The sequence below is a fragment of the Astyanax mexicanus genome, chromosome 2 (assembly GCF_023375975.1).
Source record: "Astyanax mexicanus isolate ESR-SI-001 chromosome 2, AstMex3_surface, whole genome shotgun sequence".
NCBI lineage: Eukaryota > Metazoa > Chordata > Actinopteri > Characiformes > Acestrorhamphidae > Astyanax > Astyanax mexicanus.
The window spans coordinates 30430224-30448642 of NC_064409.1; the positions used below are offsets into that span (position 1 = coordinate 30430224).

Genomic DNA, 18419 nt, shown 5'->3' on the forward strand with positions numbered 1-18419 from the left:
TACATGCATTAACCTTTGGTTTTAAACTAGAAAGCGTCTATATCAGTATCTGTATTCCTCTCTTATTGCCTTTCTATGTTAGAAAGCGTAGGTGGGTTGTTTTTGCCAATGATGGAATCTGTAAAAACATTTTCACTTGTTGTAAATCACAGAAATATCATGACTGGATAATCCTTTAATCCCATAAGAGTATACAGATCAAATTATGGCCGTACAGGTGGATGGGTTTGAAATTATTCCTAAAGGAGGTGTAAGGTGTTTGTGTTGCTAGTTTCAGCAACATCTGTTGGCATAGTCATAGAATCAGTATTTACTTTGACTCACTTGCAGTATCTGCAATTTGTGTATCTGTAGGTGTGACTATCATTTAAATCAGATGGTGCCAAAAAGAGTGCACACTCTGCATCAAGAGCCTCTGTTTCAAGAGCCTGCGTGGCACTTATCGCGTGGAGGGAGTGAGAGCATGCAAAACGTTCCACAAATGTTTTACCGAATGTCTCACACTCCCAGGCTGGACAGTGGGCTCTGTTTCTGTTAGTGTCGGGTTTCAGGCATTGGAGCCTTGGGGGTAAGACACCGGAACTGAGGGACTGATGAAACTAAAATTTAGTTATTAGGAGGGCGGTATGCATGGTGGAAAAAGCAAAGCATTCTAAAACAAGCCCTTGCTACCCACAGTAAAATGTAAAGTTTGTTAAAGTTGAGGGTTGCATGGATTTCAGTCAATATAAGCAAAAGAATCAGTGAAAAAGTTGAAGTTGTGTCGGGGCTGGATACTTCAACAAGACAATGACCCTAAATACTGCTTAACATCTACTAAATCATTAATGCAGAGGAATAAGTACAACATTCTGGAATGATCATCTCAGTTCCCAGACCTAAATATTATTGAAAATCTGTGGTGTGATTTAAAGCGGGCTGTTCGTGCTCAGAAACTTGACTGAACTTGATGTTTTGTAAAGAAGAATGATCCAAAATACCTTCAGTTAGAAGCCAGACTCTCATTGGAAGCTATAGGAATAGTTTAGAGGCTGTTATTTCTGTTAAAGGAGGACCTACTAAATTTTGACGAAATTTTTCTGTTGGGGTGCCCAAATGTATGCACCAAGAATTATTGCACACTTTCTGTAAATCCTATAAACACAATTTCATGTCTCAAACATCACTGTGTTCCTCTGCTATATGATATATTTAACTGAAATTGTTGGTGCAAACAAATTATGATTTATAAAAGAGTATCATGACAACTATCAGGGGTGTCCAAACTTTTTTATACCACTGTATAAGCAAATGATATACAACTGTACATATCAGCCAAATCTGATGATAAACATGGATTAAAGACAACTAAGGATTGTGTAATAAATTGTGTAAAAGATGTAAAATGCTGGATATTGCATATTTCCTTATGGGCATTGACAAAACAGAGGTTCTTCTCTTTGGTTCAAAAGATGCAGGGAACAAATTATTTCATTTATTATTAAATTTCACTTATTTTTTTCTGTTATTTGTGGTTTGCCCATTAAAAAAAATCTCCTTTTGTATTGATGCACATGCTGTATACACCTTCATGCTATTGCGAACAAACTTGTGCTAATTATTGCTAATTACTTTTACCAGTTACTATGTTACACTAAAAAAAATCAGATTACATGACAAGAAAGCGTTTTTGTTTTTGCCTAATATAGTAATAAATTATTTAATACAATATATCAATTAATTGTACATTTGTTGTACATTGAAGGTGGGAGATGTGCTTTCCTCAGTCTCCGCAGAAAGTAGAGGCGCTGCTGGGCTTTCTTGGTTATGGTGCTGGTGTTGAGGGACCAGATGAGGTTCTCTGCAATGTGAACACAGGAACTTGGTGTTCTTCACAATTTCCACAGCAGAGCCGTTGATGTTCAGTGGGTGGTGGACACTTAAAGCTCTCCTGAAGTTAACAGTCATCTGGTTTTATCCATGTTTAGAGATAGGTTGTTGGTTCTGCACCAGTCCATCAGCCACTGCACCTCCTCTCTGTATGCTGACTCGTCGTTCTTGCTGATGAGGCCAACTACAGTAGTGTCATCAGCGAACTTGATGATGTGGTTTGAGCTGTACTTTGCAGTCCAGTTATGAGTCAGCAGAGTAAACAGCAGTGGACTGAGCACACAGCCCTGGGGGGCGCCGGGGCTCAGTATGGTGGTGCTGGAGGTGTTGTTTCCAATCCTGACTGATTGTGATCTCTCAGTCAGGAAGTCCAAAACCCAGTTACAGAGGGAGGAGTTCAGGCACAGCACACTGAGTTTTCTGATCAGATGCTGATGAATGATGTTGTTGAATGCTGAACTGAAGTCAATGAATAGTACTCATACATCAACATAGCAGTCTTTATTGTCCAGGTGGGTGAGAGCCAGGTGAAGTGCAGTCAAGATGGCATCGTCTGTTGATCTGTTTGCACGATACCCAAACTGCAGTGGGTCCAGTGAGGAGGGGAGCTGGTTTTTGATGTGCCTCATGACCAGCTTCTCAAAGCACTTCACGATGATGGGATTAAGTGCAATAGGACAATAGTCATTGAGGCAGGACACTGGGGACTTCTTTGGGACATGAATGATAGTGGTCATCTTGAAGCACGTTGGCAGGACAACAATGCTTAAAGAAATGTTGAAAATGTCTGAGACAACACCTGCGACGTGTCTGCACATCCTCTAGGCAATCTACCTCGGTACTTCGAACATGGTGTAGAATTGTTCAGTGCATCTAAAAGATCACTATCACAAGCAGATATTTTGCACACAATACCTACCCCTGTATACACAAACTCAGGATGCTGACCTCCAATATAGCATATTCCAATGTGATGATCAATGTAAATCAAAATTATTATCGAATGGAGGTCTGGATTTGGAATCATATTCAAAATCAAAGGGGGAAATGACAGGCTCATCTAACTTAAGTGGAAATTTAAAAAGTTAAAATGAGGCTCAGTAGTGTGTGTGGCATGTATGACCTCACTACAATGCCTGGGCTGCTCCTGATGAAGCGGTGGATGTTCTCCCAGACATGGATGAAAGCGTCAGTCGACTCCTGGACAGTCTGTGGTGCAATGTGGCATTGGTGGATGATGTCCAAGATGTGCTGGATTGGATTCAGGTCTGGGGAACGGGCAGGAAAGTCCATAGCATCACTGCCTTCATGACACACTTCAGCCACATGAGGTCTAGCATTGTCTTGCATTAGGAGGAACACAGGGCACATATGCACCAGCATATGGTCTCACAATGGGTCTGAAGATCTTATCCTGGTACCTAACGGCAGTCAGGGTACCTCTGGTGAGCACATGGAGTTCTGTGCAGCCCTCCAAATAAATTCCTTCTACACCATTACTGACCCACTGCCAAACCGGTCATGTTGGAAGATGTTGCAGCAGCAGAACATTCACGTTTTTCACATGTGCTCAGTGTGAACCTGCTCTCATCCGGGAAGAGCACAAGGCGCCAATGACATATCTGCCAGTCTTGGGTGTTCTCTGGCAAATGCCAATCGCTCTAGTGGGGCTGTAGGCACAAGCCCCACTTGTGGATGTCAGGCCCTCATACCACCCTCATGGAGTCTATTTCTGACATTTTGTTGTCTGTTCCATTTTCACAACAGCAGGTGAAATTGATTCACAATCATTGTTGCTTCCTAATTGGACAGGTTGATTTTACAGAAGTGTGGTTGACTTGTTACATTGTGTGTTAACTGTGGAGCTGTGAAGCTTTTAAGATTGTAGGGGGGCTGTTGTTCACCTCTAAATATCTTCCAGTGGCTACAGTTCCTAAACTATTATTTACTAAAATGGGACACTAACTCTCACTAACTTGTCTAGAGGGAAAGGCCTTCTTTAATTTGTGGGGTCCAAGCTTCCAACTACAATACCCAGAATGCACCACACCATGACACCATGCTCACACCCGATCACATGACACATCACATGCCACCTCCAGGAAGTCCCAAGTACTGATTTCCCTCACTACTTAAGGACCATGCTCACGCTCACACCTCTCCAAGTATCTGTTTGGTTTATCCTGCAATACAAAGCGTTTCTCTAGCCCTTGTTGTTTTTCCGAGTATGATCTTGTTTTTGTATTTCCTTGACTACGATTTCTGCCTGCTCCCTATGTATTGAATTACCGTGTATGACCTGGATTGTGTATACTACCTTGCCTTTTGCCTGTCCCTTGCAACAGCCTGCCTGTGTATGAACTCTGGACTATCTCCCGTTTATGGTATGGTTTCTTTCTGCTGCATCTCACTGGTTCTGAACCTTTTTGTATTGATATCTTGGGCCCATTCCTCCTAAATCTCTGGTCATCCCGGCGTCACACGCACACTACAGCTTCTTTCAGCTCGCTATTGGTGGGATACCATGTGCACGACCCCTGTCGCATATTGCTGTTTATTTTATTACTGATCTACCTGTATCTGATGGTTACACCACTGTTCTACCTGTAGTAGATCGTTTTTTTAGAGGGGTTAAATTTATTCACTTTCCTTCTCTGCCTACTGCCTTTCAAACTGCTCAGGCTATTTTTTCACATGTCTTTAGACATTATGGTATCCCAGAAGACATCCTATCTGATTGTGGCCCGCAGTTTACAGTTTACCTGTGTTTGGAAAGCCTTTTTTAAGCCTTTTAGTCTCACGTCTGGTTTCCATCCTACCTGTAACGGTCAATGTGAGAGGGTAAATCAGGAACTTGGGAAATTCCTGCGTACTTACTTCTTTAAACACCCTACTGACTGGTCTTAATACCTCATTTGGGCTGAAATAGCACAAAATTCACTGGTTAACTTCACTTCTGGTCTCACTCCCTTTCAGTGTGTTCTGGGTTTTCAGCCTCCTCTTGCTCCATGGACAGCGGTGTCCTCCGATATGCCGGCTGTGGATGATTGGATGAAGCGCATTAAGCAGGTGTGGGAGGACACGCATCGTAAGGTTTCGGACACCATGGTGACAACCCCAACTACCAACCTGGAGATCGGGTGTGGCTTCTACCCAGGACATTAGGTTTGAGGGTAGTTGAAGGAAGCTTTTACCTAAGTATATCGGTCCTCTAAAAATTTTGTCCCAAAGTAGCGAAGTTACGTACAAGGTGGAACTTCCTCCCCAGTACTGTATTAACAATTCCTTCCATGTGTCTCTCCTCAAGCCTATGGTCCTGGGTTCACTTGCTGACGCTGCACCGGCTGACGTTCCACCCGCGGCAGTGGAGGGGGAGGATTCATCCACGTATGCTGTTCGGGAGGTGCTGGACTCACGCCGATGCAGTGGTATACTCCAATACCTCATTGACTGGGGGTTTGGTATGGGTATGGGTATGATTGAGGGGCATGGTCCGGAAGAGCATTGTTGGGTGGCTGCCAGGGAGGTCCTGGACCCTGCCTTACTCGCGGAATTCCATGCCCGTTACTCTGGTAAGCCTGCTCCCAGACCCTGTGGGCGTCCCAGGCGCTCTCCGGCCAACTCTGCTCCAATCCGTCGGGACCCCAGCTTGTCCAGCACCTCAACTCAATTAACATTTAGTTGCGTGTCTACTAAATGCAAGTGAACTCTACAGTGAAAGCAAATGATTCTCTATTGAATATAACCATACACATAACCATTACCTTAACTTTAATATTAACATTAAAATGCTAGGTTAAGTGTTTGTGTTAAGGTTTAGGTTAAGGTTTGGTTTAGGGCTAGGTTTTAGGGATGATTTATGGTTGAGGTAAGGGTTATGGTATTTGTATTTAAGGGTATTTGTAGAGTTCTGTAGAGAATCCTTTACATTGAACTGAGCACTTAATTAAGCATTTAACAGACGTTCAGTTGAATGTCAGTTGAGTCTGTATTAGTTAAGTCATCTGTTATCCAACATCCAAATATAATGTGACCTAAGGACCTGAATGTGTGTTGTCTAGTTCTTTGGCTTGCGTGATTTACCAACCAATTCTGAGGCAGGTGCTCCCTGTGTTACCCTATATTTTATGTCTGGATTCTCGATGCCTAGTGTGGGTGTTTTTAACAATAATCATACATCTTCCCTTTTTATAATGTCTTCTGGCGATATTGTTTCCTAAAGCGGGAGTCTGTATTATTTCATTTCTAAATTGAAAGCAGAAGCATTTCTGAGTGGAGCAAATATTGTGTTTAATGGTACCAGTGTGCTGGAATGACCTTCCCTGCTAATCCTAATACATTCATTCTAAAAACTGGGGTCTCGGATCACTTTTCGCTGGAGATCTTCTGGCCACGTCACACGTCTTTAAGTACTTACGTCACATGTACATCCTCTGAAAGAGGATCCGGCTTAGTTTTACTGAACTTGAGTGGCTGGTGGAGCAATGGAGACTTCAGAAGGGAAAACTCAGATCAATTACCCATTCTCACCAGGGAGGGCCCTAAATCCCAAAATTTACGGACATCAGTTTTAAGTGCAATAATCTTTCATTTATGTAAGACTTTGACTATACATTCTGCCTTTAGTGTACTATTTACATATTCTTAAGGCATGAATGTGGTTGTGTTCAGTGATGTTAATGTTTAGTCTGTTAACGTTACACAAACCCAGACAACATGCAACACATGTAAATGAGCGCATCTTTGATCTCATGCAGCAAAGGAATCAGTGACCTCTAAATAGGGGAGCTGGCAGATTTTTTTGCCTGAGTCATTCTTCAATGTGCTTGAGTACCTAGAGTTCTCCAGCTCTCTGCAGGGGGCAGATGCAGCATCCTCAAAAAATCCTCCTCTTCTGCCTCTGTTCTTGCCAGCCCAGCCACACTACAGCCATGCTCCAGGTAACTTTTGCTGCTGCAATTACAACTCATTTTACCAGCAATATCTTTAGCGAACAAAGATGTGCAAAATAGTTGTTTTATTTATGGTGCTGCATGTCCTTTTTTCCCAATGAAATCTGCAAAAATTGCTTGGAGCTTCTCTTCCTGTTGAATTATGGATCAGTTGTGTCATCAAGAATAAAGTCCACAATCTCAAGTCCTTTTTATTATCCTTTTGTACATTTAGTAAAAAATGAAAGAAACTTATCCCAGCACCTGCTTTTATACACTCTAATTCTACTATAACAACGTAATGGAAGAATGTTCGGTTATCTCATGCTGGTACCAATTTTACAGAGTACGTTGCCTGTTGTCAGGCATTCAGTATAGACTATAGACTACTGTGAGAGAACATTGTGGCAAACAGGAAAACATACACTTCAAATGGTTCAACAAAACACATTCTAGTTAATGTTTTCGTCATGGTCCTATTCTTAATGCCCCACATAGAATAAGCCCTTCTGCCATGCCACTAGCTCTAATATTTGTTGGCCGACCTAGTTTCAATGAGCTTGTGATAAGCTTATGTACAATATCTTCTTGCGAGTTGTTGTCTACTAGGTCACCTATTTCTAATGGAACATACACTTTTGATTAATTTTCAATATTTGCATTTAAAGAACCTTTACAACTTAGCAAGAAACGTGATATAAATCTGCCCAGTTTACAACTGGTCAAAGGTTAACATCTTTCTACAGAGTTGAATTTTCATATATTACAGTATTATAGCAATTTTCTCTCCAAAGATTAGATACAATAGTTGATTAGATACAATCTCAGGAAAAGCTCTATTGTGTTTCATATCCTGTCAAACTATACGTTATTAGTGTGAAAATACAATCTGAGGATGAGGCAGGCAATCCATACCATGACATAACCTTGTTGCGGAAAACCACCATCTTTGGTCTAGAGCACACAGTATCCATTTCTTAAAAAAAAAAAAACTGCAATACTAATTCATCTGATGGCCGCAAGGTTTCTTCCAGCTCTGAGGGAGTTTTTCCTTTATTTTGTACCCTATGATTGCTGTATAGGGTACCATATATATATTTTTTCTAAATTGTAAATTAATACATAATAAGTCAGACAATGAAATAACACTTAAAAGTGTTAAACAAACCAAAATACTCTTTAAAGCGTTTAGATGGATCTTGGGGTTCTGTTCACTCACTGTTTTCTGAGGCTTGTAATCTGATTAATTTATCTTGTGCAACAGAGGTAACTCTTGGTCTTCCTTTCCTGGGGTGTCCCTGATGAGAGCTAGTTTCATCATAACGTTTCATTGCGACTGCATTTAAGGATAATTTACAAGTTCTTGATTTTTTTTTATTTATTGACCTTCATTTCTTAAATAAGGTATTGCCATAATATGGATTAGAAAATTACTTAAATAGGTACTGTATTCACTCCAGGTCACTCCAATGGCTGGCCATTCCAGGTCACTACTTCATATAGCTCACTGAGAAAATGCCAAGAGGTGCAAAGTTGTCATTTAAGGAAGAGGTTCCTACTTTGGTTACATTATTTAATTATGTGAAATAAATAATTGATCTCAAATGAAATCTAGGACTAAATTAATTCCAAAAAATGTTAACCGTACAGATCCTCATACTCAAGATTACTCAGCAGAATAACACGGCTAGTTAAGTGTTCCACTCTGGTGTTCAGTAAATATTGATTGGAGGCATATTCTGCCAAATGGACTGTCATAGTGGTCCTTATAGGCTCAATGATCATTACTCAGATTCATAATAAAGTGTGCCAGAGCATGCTAATTTAGTGCATGCATTTCACTTTCTCTGACAAGTTATAAAAAATCCAATTAGATTATGTTCTATCTATCTATCTATCTATCTATCTATCTATCTATCTATCTATCTATCTATCTATCTATCTATCTATCTATCTATCTATCTACCTATCTATCTACCTATCTGTCTGTCTGTCTGTCTGTCAAAATAAATTTTGCTCCCTCTTACAACCACAAACTTAAAACACAAAATATTGCATAAGTGTGAATTGGAACAAAAATGAAACATGGTTTTCAAATTTTTTATCAAATAAAAATCTGAAAAGTGTGATGTGCAAAACTATTTAGCCCCCTTTACTCTAACTGTCAAAAAGAAATCCATTGTTAAAAAACAATTGCTGTTTGCAGTTGCAGAAAACATGTAGAAGACGGTTCTGTGGTCAGATGAGACCAATGTTGAACTTTCTGGCATAAATGCAAAGCACTATATGGGGAGGAAAAGTAACACTGCTCATCACCCTAAACACACCATCCCCACTGTGAAACAAGGTGGTGGCAGCATCATGCTGTAGAGATGCTTTTCTTCAGCAGGTACTGAGAAGCTGGTCAGAGTTAACTGGAAGATGGATGGAGCTAAATACAGGGAAATCCTAAAAGAAAACCTGTTGAAGGCAACACCAGACTTGAGACTGGGGAGAAGATTTACCTTCCAGCAAGACATTGACCCTAAACATACAGCCAGAGCTACAGTGGAATGATTTATATCAAAGAATATTTATGTATTAGAATGGCCCCGTCTGATCTTCTGTGGCAAGATAAGAAAATGATTGTTCACAAACGCTTCTGAGCTTAAGCTGTTTTTATAAAGAAGAATGGGCAAAAATCTCAGTCTCTAGATGCGCAAAGCTGGTAAAGACAAACCTCAAAGTACTTACAGTTGTAAATGCAGCGAATGATGGCTAAACTAAGCATTGATATAGGGGGGCTAAATACTTTTGCATGGCACACTTAAAAATGTGGAAAACCATATATAATTTTCGGTCCACTGCACACTCATGCAATAAACTGTGTTTGTCTATCACTTAAAATCTCAATAAAATACATTTAATTTTGTGTTTGTAATGTGACAAAATGTGAAAAGATTAAGCGGTATGAATACTTTTGGCACTGTAATTATCTTCAGACTGCTATTGAGTTAAAAACTGACAGTTGGAGAAGCAGATTTATCAGCTCATTGTTCTGAAATCTTTTTAAAAACCTTGTCCTTGTTTTATTTGTCTTCTTTCTGAAGGCCTCAGAGAACTCTGTGGATCTTGCAATGGTGATCCACTTACTTCAACAAACAGGAGCATATCAAACTACATGTCCAAAATTTAACTAAGACAGACTCCTCTACAATTCTGCATCTAATTCTAATTATAGGTAAATATATTTGAGCAATGCATTTTGGGATGCCCCACATTTTTCACAAGAAAATTGCTTTGTGTTCTGGACCAAAGATGAAGAAGAAAAGAGAAAACATCCAGGTGGTTTTCAGCAACAAGGTTCTGTCATGACAACATCACAAAGTGGGAAATGCTTTACTTTGCAAACTCTTTGGAATGTGTTGCAGGCCTGAAATATATAAATAGATTTTTATCAAGTTGAGCTGTCAAAATATGAGGTTTAAATGGGTTTTACAATCTGCAATCAAATAAAACACAAAGGAAATGTTTTATTATATTTTCATTATTTACTTTCATTATACACTGTCTGTGATTTTGAGGTTTGGAACACTGTGGATGCTGTGGAGAAAGCTCCCCACGTCATTTACTGCGCAAAAAGACCGCGGGCCGTCCATGTCTACAGGGACGCCTTGTGTAAACTTCCTGTGACACACACACACACGCGCGCGCGCACACGCACGCACACACTCACAGGACCGTGTCACTGCCTCTCGAGTGACAACTGGATGACTTTTTTACACCTTCCTTCTAAAAAAGGAATTGGGCTGTTAGACATATGACCACCGTCCCGATTTGGACGCTGCTGCAAGAGTGCCCCGTCGCATCCTGCACACGCCTGAGTGTGATGAACAAATCTCTTCCCCCTGTCTTTCTCATATAAACAGTATTGTGCAAATGTTTTAGGCACCTGTGGGAATTTGAGTAAAGAATAAGTTTCTTATAGTAAGTGTTTATTAGCTCAGTAAAACACTAAAGCATTACATTAAATGCTAACAGCAATCTTACAAAAAGCTGTGCTTTTACGGCACTGTTTTCCCTCAAAACATCTCCTAATCTCTCCTCATCTGAGTTTAATAAAGTTATTTCTCATCATATCAATACCTGTTTTGGTAAATTTGGTAAATCAGGTGAGCTGCTGACGGAACTGAATAGATAAATATTTCTGGCTCAGGAAAAATAAATCTGAAACTACAGGATATAAAACATATACTAATTTAAAAATGAGAATAGTGTATGTGTGTTTATTTGCATCTGTTTAAATCATATGTGGCGCTTTTTTCAGGTGAAAACACTCATATTGCTGAGATAAATGCATTAGTGTAATTTGCTCTGGCGCCTAAAACTTTTACACAATGCTGTAGATATACATATACATATCCCCCCCGCCCCCCCCCCCCCGCCCCCCCCCCACCGCAACCAGTTGTGTCCCGTTTTCCTCCTGCTTTTTTTTTTCACTTTCTCCTACGGGGCGCTGTTGAAGTCACAGTGATGTCATAAATTTCGGGCGCCCGGCGTGGCGCGCGCTCGCTCGCTCTCCGGTGAAGGGGGGCGCAAACACTCTTCGGCGGCCGGCATTCGCCCCGTGCGAGAGGCGAAGAGCTTCACAACATGCTCATCCCCGCTCTCAGCAGCAGCAGCAGCGCCAGCAGCATCATCAGCACGAATTCCGCCGCGCTCTCTCCCACTCCGGGCTCCTGTTTCATGCTCCCGAGTCCGCTCTGCTTCGCTAAAATAAGCGCGTGCCGCCATGCCGAAGGGAGGAAAACAAGGAGAGCGGTATTTTTAGGGCCATTCATCGTGACCACGTGCCCCCAGGGCGAGCCGGACGGCCGTTGCGCAAAGGTCGCCCGTCAGTATGGCCCGCGAGGCCGAGGCGCGCTGGCCGCCGACCTCGCTCCTTCTCCTGTGTTTCCTCGTCGGGCTCGTGGTGTCGGAGCCGGCGGCGGCGGGCGGGACTAACGGGACGTCGCTGGAGCGGCGCTGGGAGAGCCTGTTCTCGCGCTCCGTGCTGGGGGGGATCACCGGCGAGCGAGCGGACCTGAACTGGGAGAGCGACTATCTGCTGGGCATCAAGAGAGTGCGGAGGCTGTACTGCAACGTGGGCATCGGGTTTCACCTGCAGGTCCTGCCGGACGGCCGGATAAACGGTGCACATAATGAGAACCAGTACAGTGAGTTCCCTGCAGAGAGCAAGAGAAAGAGAAAATTATCATACATATGCAAAGCAGTGAAATGACACACCGCCCTGTCCCCGCGTGGCAAGTAACAGCTACTCGAGCGCTTTTCGTTTGTGTTATTCTTCACCTTCTCATTCCGTCCCTGTCGGTAGAATCGAGCAGTGTCATAAGCAAAGATCTGTTTAAACATGACGAGAAATAAAAGCCCGGGACTTCTCAGTGCTAATGTCGGTCCTGCTTTAAAGCATGACTCGAATGCTTGGACGGATTTAGACGCCAACTTATTTTTACTCCGACCCCAACTGCGTCCCAAAAGAGGTTCGCCATGCAACCTTGCGAGAGTGCTCTCGGGAGAAAATATTCGTCTGTGTGTTTTGGCATGGGGGGGATTGTGAGGGGTGGGGAACAAAGCCGTGCATCCCCGAATCGCCACCTTAACGAGGTCCCATCCGCCGCTGCATGCCTTTGTTTGCCTCTGTCACATTTAATCCAGTGTCGTCCGGAGCCCGTTTCCTTTGCCATTTATAACACGGTGTTCTGTTTGATCAGGTCTGATAGAGATTTCCACTGTGGAGCGAGGGGTGGTTAGTCTGTACGGCGTGAAAAGCGAGCTCTTTGTCGCAATGAACAGCAGGGGAAGGCTGTACGGAACGGTAGGTGTGCGTAACTGTGCTCCCATTCCAACCTGCACCCCTTAAAGTCTAAGCCACGGACGTGCCTGACTGAAACTGAAGATGTCATGCAAGATAAACAGTGGTCCATTCATTCACTTGCTTTTATTTGCCCCTTGTTCATGACATACTTCAGGACACCCTAGAATGTGAATGATCCATACTGATAAATGGTGTGCTGCGATTTGCATTGGTGTGATTGCATTGCATGCAGGTTTTAGCCAGCAGTAAGTAAAAAGTGTACGAGGAAGAAATTAGCTTGTGCAAAGGGCCACATCAGAGTTAGGACAGGCCTAGCGGCTGGCTGCTGATTGCTGAGCTGACTGGTCTGGCTGTATCTGTTAATGAGGTAATGCTTCAGAAATGAGACATTTCACACACGTTTGTCCAGTGCAGATATAATTACCATCACCTTTTTTGTTGTAGACAGTTTACATTTTGAAAATGTTAATTCATTCTAAAAAGTGTTGTTTGCTGTAGTACACTTGGCTCAGTTCATGAAAGGTTTCCTGATGTGTACGAGCCAGAAAACATTCCATTTCACACTGCAGGGAAACTCCATAGCTGAGACACATAGATTTGCCTGACAACCTTGTCTTAGTTGCACAATTAAAATGCTCTTCCACACCACTGTCAGTTAGTTTAAATGCCAAAGGAGATCTTAAACAATAGTGTGTGCAGAAAATTGTGCTGGATTACAAATGCTTTGTTAAGGAAGTCATTAAAGCATTTTAAAGTAGCTCAAAGGCCTTAGATTGGTTCATATAGCAGCTTTTTGGATATACTCCTAAGTGTAGCATGCCACATGAAATGCTTACTGCCATGCTGCTGGGAAATGTAGAACATCAACTTTAGCAGAACATCATGAAAACAAGGAGCCTGCTTTGTGTAGTTATTTAATAATGCATGTTTGACTCACCATTACTTTATTGCTAAATTTATGTCCTTGCCAGACTGAAATCCAAATCCCCCTTAAGCAATTATTGTAACATTGATTATTATGCAACAAACTTCCGAACTTAAACTCTTTATTCCAGTTTTTAATCAGCAAATTAATAAACTCCAAGCACATGTGCTTTTTCCACTGAATAGCTTTACACAACGTGGAGATGATTCATATTTCAAGTTGATGCTCAAATTGATCCTTCACTTGTTTCCAGCATGGCTGTGTGAACGCTATAGGAAAGGTGAGCATGCAAAATGAACATTGTTGCTTGTGTTATTAATTAATCCTATAAGGGAGGAAGGCCTTGCCAACTAATGTGTGGGAATGGTGGGAGCAAACAAAACACCAATGTATGCATCATTTTGCACTGTCTTGATTGCATGCATTTTCCTTCAACTGTTTTTCCCCATACGTCAGCGTTTCTAATCTCATTCTGTCTCTTTCTTTTCAGCGTACCTTTAAGTCTGAGTGCAAGTTCAAGGAGACCTTGCTGCCAAATAACTATAATGCCTATGAGTCTTCCATTTACAAAGGATTCTACATTGCTCTCAGCAAACATGGCAGAGTGAAGAGAGGCAACAAGGCCAGTACCTCTATGACAGTCACGCACTTCCTCCCTCGAATATGAGCAAGACTGGCACTTGCGATGTTTTTGCACATGTGGAAGTTCTCTCACATGGGAGATTTGAAAACATAAATACGTACCCACAAAACTAAACAGACTGCAAAAATACCACTACAATAGTATTTATTCTGTCTTTGTATATGTATATTTGGATAGCTAAACCTTTTTTTGTTAAACTTATGTATATGCCATTTTTGCTGCTTCTCCTTTTTTATATAAACACTTCTGGATGTGGAGGTATTGGCTCCTCCCCTTAACTTGGTGCTTACCAGGACAGAAGGGGTAACACTGGAATGGATGGCAGTTGTCCTCTTCAGCTTTGTAATGTGAAGTATTATTTTTTTATTACCTCAGATTCCCCTGAATGGGTGAACAGGATGCACAGAGTTATGCAGAGAATGCGTGTTTATGTTTTTTTTTTTTTTTTATCTGAGCTGACTCAAGCTTTGATGAATTTTCTTATTTTTTGTTTTGTTTATTTTCTCTAGTTTTCTTGCCATGGAAACATGAGAGCACTTAAAGCAATGCGGATCCCTTTTTGCTGCATGATGATGAGCTGAGGTGCCTTGGCATTCCTCCATGCCGCCCCTTTAACATGCATTCTCCGAACGCTCCAGGGAGTCAGAAATAGGGCTGATATGTTATCCAGAACCCTGGTGGGACTCTTCTGCAAGTACCGCCCAAGGGTGGTGGGGGTGGGGGTGTTGGGTTTAACGGCTGGGGTATCTGAACTTGATTTTACTTTAATTAGAGAACATTCTGGCCAGTCATGCTTTTGGCCTAAATAGTGAATCACCAATGATAATGGTAAAGCCAAATGTAACCTTGTTTGCTTCTAAGGTTTACTGTCTTTCTTGGCACCTTTGAAGTAGGTTAAAAAATGTGGTGAAACACTATACACTGTCTGTTCCGGCAGAGCTTACCCAAGAGTTGCTTTAAGCCTGTCATATTTTGCACTCTAGTTTCAGCTGTTTTACAACTAAAAAGTGTGGATTTTTGAGAAATGGAAATGTTTGTACAAAAACACACACAGGAAAACGAAATAATATATGTTCTATAATGAAGACACTGCTGCTAAATTATAGCAATGCTTGTTTCTGGTATGGCTGAAGAGAAGGTACTCAAGCTTTTTGCAATGTATGTATGAGTTTCCAAAACCAATGAAAATGCTGTACATAATGACACCTTGCTAAATAGCTGGGGGCGAAGTGCTTTGCTGTCTCTTGTAATTGCAAAGTAAATTGTGTTTCAGGTTGCACAAAGAGGCCAGTTGTGCTGGTGTCTGCTATTTGGGGTGCGGTTGGGGGTGCCCAGGACATATTTATTAATTCATGTTTGTGGGAGTGGGTGTGTGCATGAGTGAGTGGATGTGTGATGGGGAGTGGTTTGTGGCAGAGTCCCCAGGGAAACAGGAGTGAGCGTGAGCTGGGCAGTGTTCTTCGAGGCTAAGCATCTCTGCGGCAGCACCACTGCAGTGGCACAGAACTGTCTAGAGGCCACTGCTATTGCTGCTGCTGCTGGCAAATGAAATTACAGGGTTGCTGGCATGGCATTCAAGTAGGAAAGATTTGTCTTTTGTCTGTTTAAAACTTGAGGCCATCCTCATTTTTCCACCCAACCTTAGAGAAATTGTTCCTTTTAAAAATAACAGGGTAGGACTATTTAATATAGTGGGAGATGTTTGAGGCACTGTGGTAAGAGTGTTCATTCTGCTGCATGTATGCAGCTACTGGCCCTGTAAGGGAATTAGACAATGGCTTGTTAAATACCTGAGCAAAGTTTCAGCTGCCTGGGAAGCCTACTGCCCTGTTATTCCTGCCAAATGCCACTGATATGATATGCCACTGATAATACCCACATCCTGACGACATGCACAAGATGGTCTACATCCCTGTGCTAAGCGAAGTTTCCCATCTTCTCCCTTCATTAGTCTAGATGCATTAAAGTTAAAGGTTTAAAGTGTGACTAAAACTGGTGGAATCCACAAATTTAATATACAAAAGCATTGTAATATAAAGAGCATGTTAAGATCACTGACACTTTTTTTTCCCAAAGCTTGTAACTGCAGTCGGCTAAATTTCCTGTGAACTAAATCCATGCTAAGAGACTTCCTGTACTGTCTGTAAAGACACATGGAAAGAAAAAAGTAGAGTGGATTGCTTAAAATCCTTACAGATTTTGCTCTGTATTAATTACACCCTTTACCACGATTTTACCATTAAGTCATCCTTAACATGTTTGTTATCATGTTTGGAACCTCGGTGCACTGTATATTAAACTCACAAATACTTGACAAAAATCTCATTAACCTGCATGTTCAATCTATTATCATGCATTATTAATATGTTTTAAGCTTCTTAGAAACTCTTGTTAGTGAAAGGTGAAGGACAGAGTCACAGGAGCCATAGCTATCATAGCCAATTAAGAATGAGCAGGGTGCATGAACATTGTATAGTCTGAGCATTTCTAAGAGTTTATGTGTGTGTGAAGCACATTTATATTGTAAAAATGTTTATTTGGCATATAATAAGGAAGACAGTTTCATGTTAGATGTCAGCAACAGGAGGGCAATGAATGTCTCTGGCCCAGTTATTCTCCACACATGCTGGATGCAGCCAACGGCCAACTCCTCAAGGGCTGTGAGAATATTATATAAATTTTAGGATTTGGGATGTCGTTGTGCTCTGATGTGCGAAGGGGCTGTTTTTTGTGGCTGAAGCTGTACCTTTTTGTTAGTTAAATGGAAAACTGTTATTCTAGAACAGGGTGTTATTCTAGAAAATATTAACTGCCTGTTAATATTTTAGCAGCAGTAACAGCCCTTTAATCTGATATGTTTGTCTGACATTGTTTCCCCTAATTCAGCAAGACTCCTAAAAAAAGAGGTATCGCACAGGGTTCTTTGTGCTATTCCAAAGAAGATTGACTTTTGGTTCTCTAAAGGTCAATGAACATGGGAAAGTTCCTTTCAAAGGTTTTAGGAACCATCACATTAAGAACCACAACAATTTGGGCTACTTCCTATAAAACTGACTGTTTGTGGATGTTCTTAAAACTGTCAAGAGGTTCTTCATATTCACATTCATTAACAAACTGAATCCTCTAAACACCCATCCAATGAAAATGGGGAGCATTACATATAAAACACTTTTAGCACTCTCTTAAAGAAATACCAAAAAAACATTTTCTTATTGTTTATTTGTTTATTTTTGAAAACCAAATTATTGACTACTATAAACAGTTCCTTGAGTAACAATTTTGGTTTTCAAAAACATTTTTGAAGTACAAATGTGTGAGTGTGAAGAACCTTTCTAATGTTCAAAGAAATGTATACCTAAATAAGTGCTGGTTGCTCGGTGCGTACTGAACGCTGGACATTGTGAAATTCAGGGGCATGTGTGACAATTCAGAGTGCGCTTTCTCTCATTCTTTGTTTCTCCTTTCTTCTCTCTTTTTCTTTCTCTTCTTTCTCTCTCTCTCTGGTAGTGAGGGCCATGTTTGCCCACCATTCTCCTTCTCACTGTTAACATATACCTCACCTCCTGCCTTAGTTATGATTTATTACAAAGATTGTGAAGCAGTAGGAAACAGACATGCTCAATCATTTGTTTCTGAAAGCCAATAATGCTATGTGTGAAAACAAAACTATTTTTTAAAAAGTGTTTTTCCTTTTATTTTTGTACGTATGTGCTGTGCACAGCAGTGTAACCATATTCCTGAAACCAATTAAAGTTTGATTTTTTAACAAGGTGTATTATTCATTACATGCTCAATCCTATTCATCGACAATGGTCTCTTTAATTCCATAAGATCCTTCCTTAGTGTAGCAAAGTTCAAAATGGCGAGGGGCAATTCAAATGACCAGTTTTATTAAAACCTCTACCTCACACTTGAAATGTTACGCAGATATTACTGTAATGAGACTACAGTACAGAAATTCAAGGTACTGTGTCTCACTGTAACCTGGGTTCAATGAATATTTCGCTTTAAATGAAGCCACCCCTGCAGGCTATAATTATATACATAAACCGAGATTGTCCGGTAAAGGACATGGTGTTTGCGTATTTTGTCCTCCCGTATTAGTATTTACCCGTAAATTTCCCGTATTATATTAAAATAAAAAAAAACGTTATTATTGAGGAGACAGGGCACTGACCGCTCTGTGTCTCTTAACCA

The 18419-nt window shown here is 41.2% G+C and overlaps 1 protein-coding gene across 1 annotated transcript; it reads left to right on the forward strand.

The window, feature by feature from the left end:
* The first annotated feature begins 11381 nt into the window (after positions 1-11381).
* fgf6b (fibroblast growth factor 6b) lies at positions 11382-17991 on the forward strand. Its single transcript, XM_049475136.1, has 3 exons — positions 11382-11995; positions 12551-12654; positions 14070-17991. The coding sequence occupies exons 1-3, from the start codon at positions 11680-11682 to the stop codon at positions 14244-14246; spliced, it is 597 nt and encodes a 198-aa protein (XP_049331093.1). The 5' UTR covers positions 11382-11679; the 3' UTR covers positions 14247-17991.
* The last annotated feature ends 428 nt before the right edge of the window (positions 17992-18419 follow it).

What these genes read in the sequence shown, in the direction of transcription:
- fgf6b (XM_049475136.1), top strand. Translation starts at nt 11,680, where the DNA reads ATGGCCCGCGAGGCCGAGGCGCGCTGGCCGCCGACCTCGCTCCTTCTC. An exon ending in ACATAATGAGAACCAGTACA is followed by an intron (nt 11,996 to 12,550) that starts GTGAGTTCCCTG and finishes CTGTTTGATCAG; the next exon opens with GTCTGATAGAGATTTCCACT. An exon ending in GGGGAAGGCTGTACGGAACG is followed by an intron (nt 12,655 to 14,069) that starts GTAGGTGTGCGT and finishes CTTTCTTTTCAG; the next exon opens with CGTACCTTTAAGTCTGAGTG.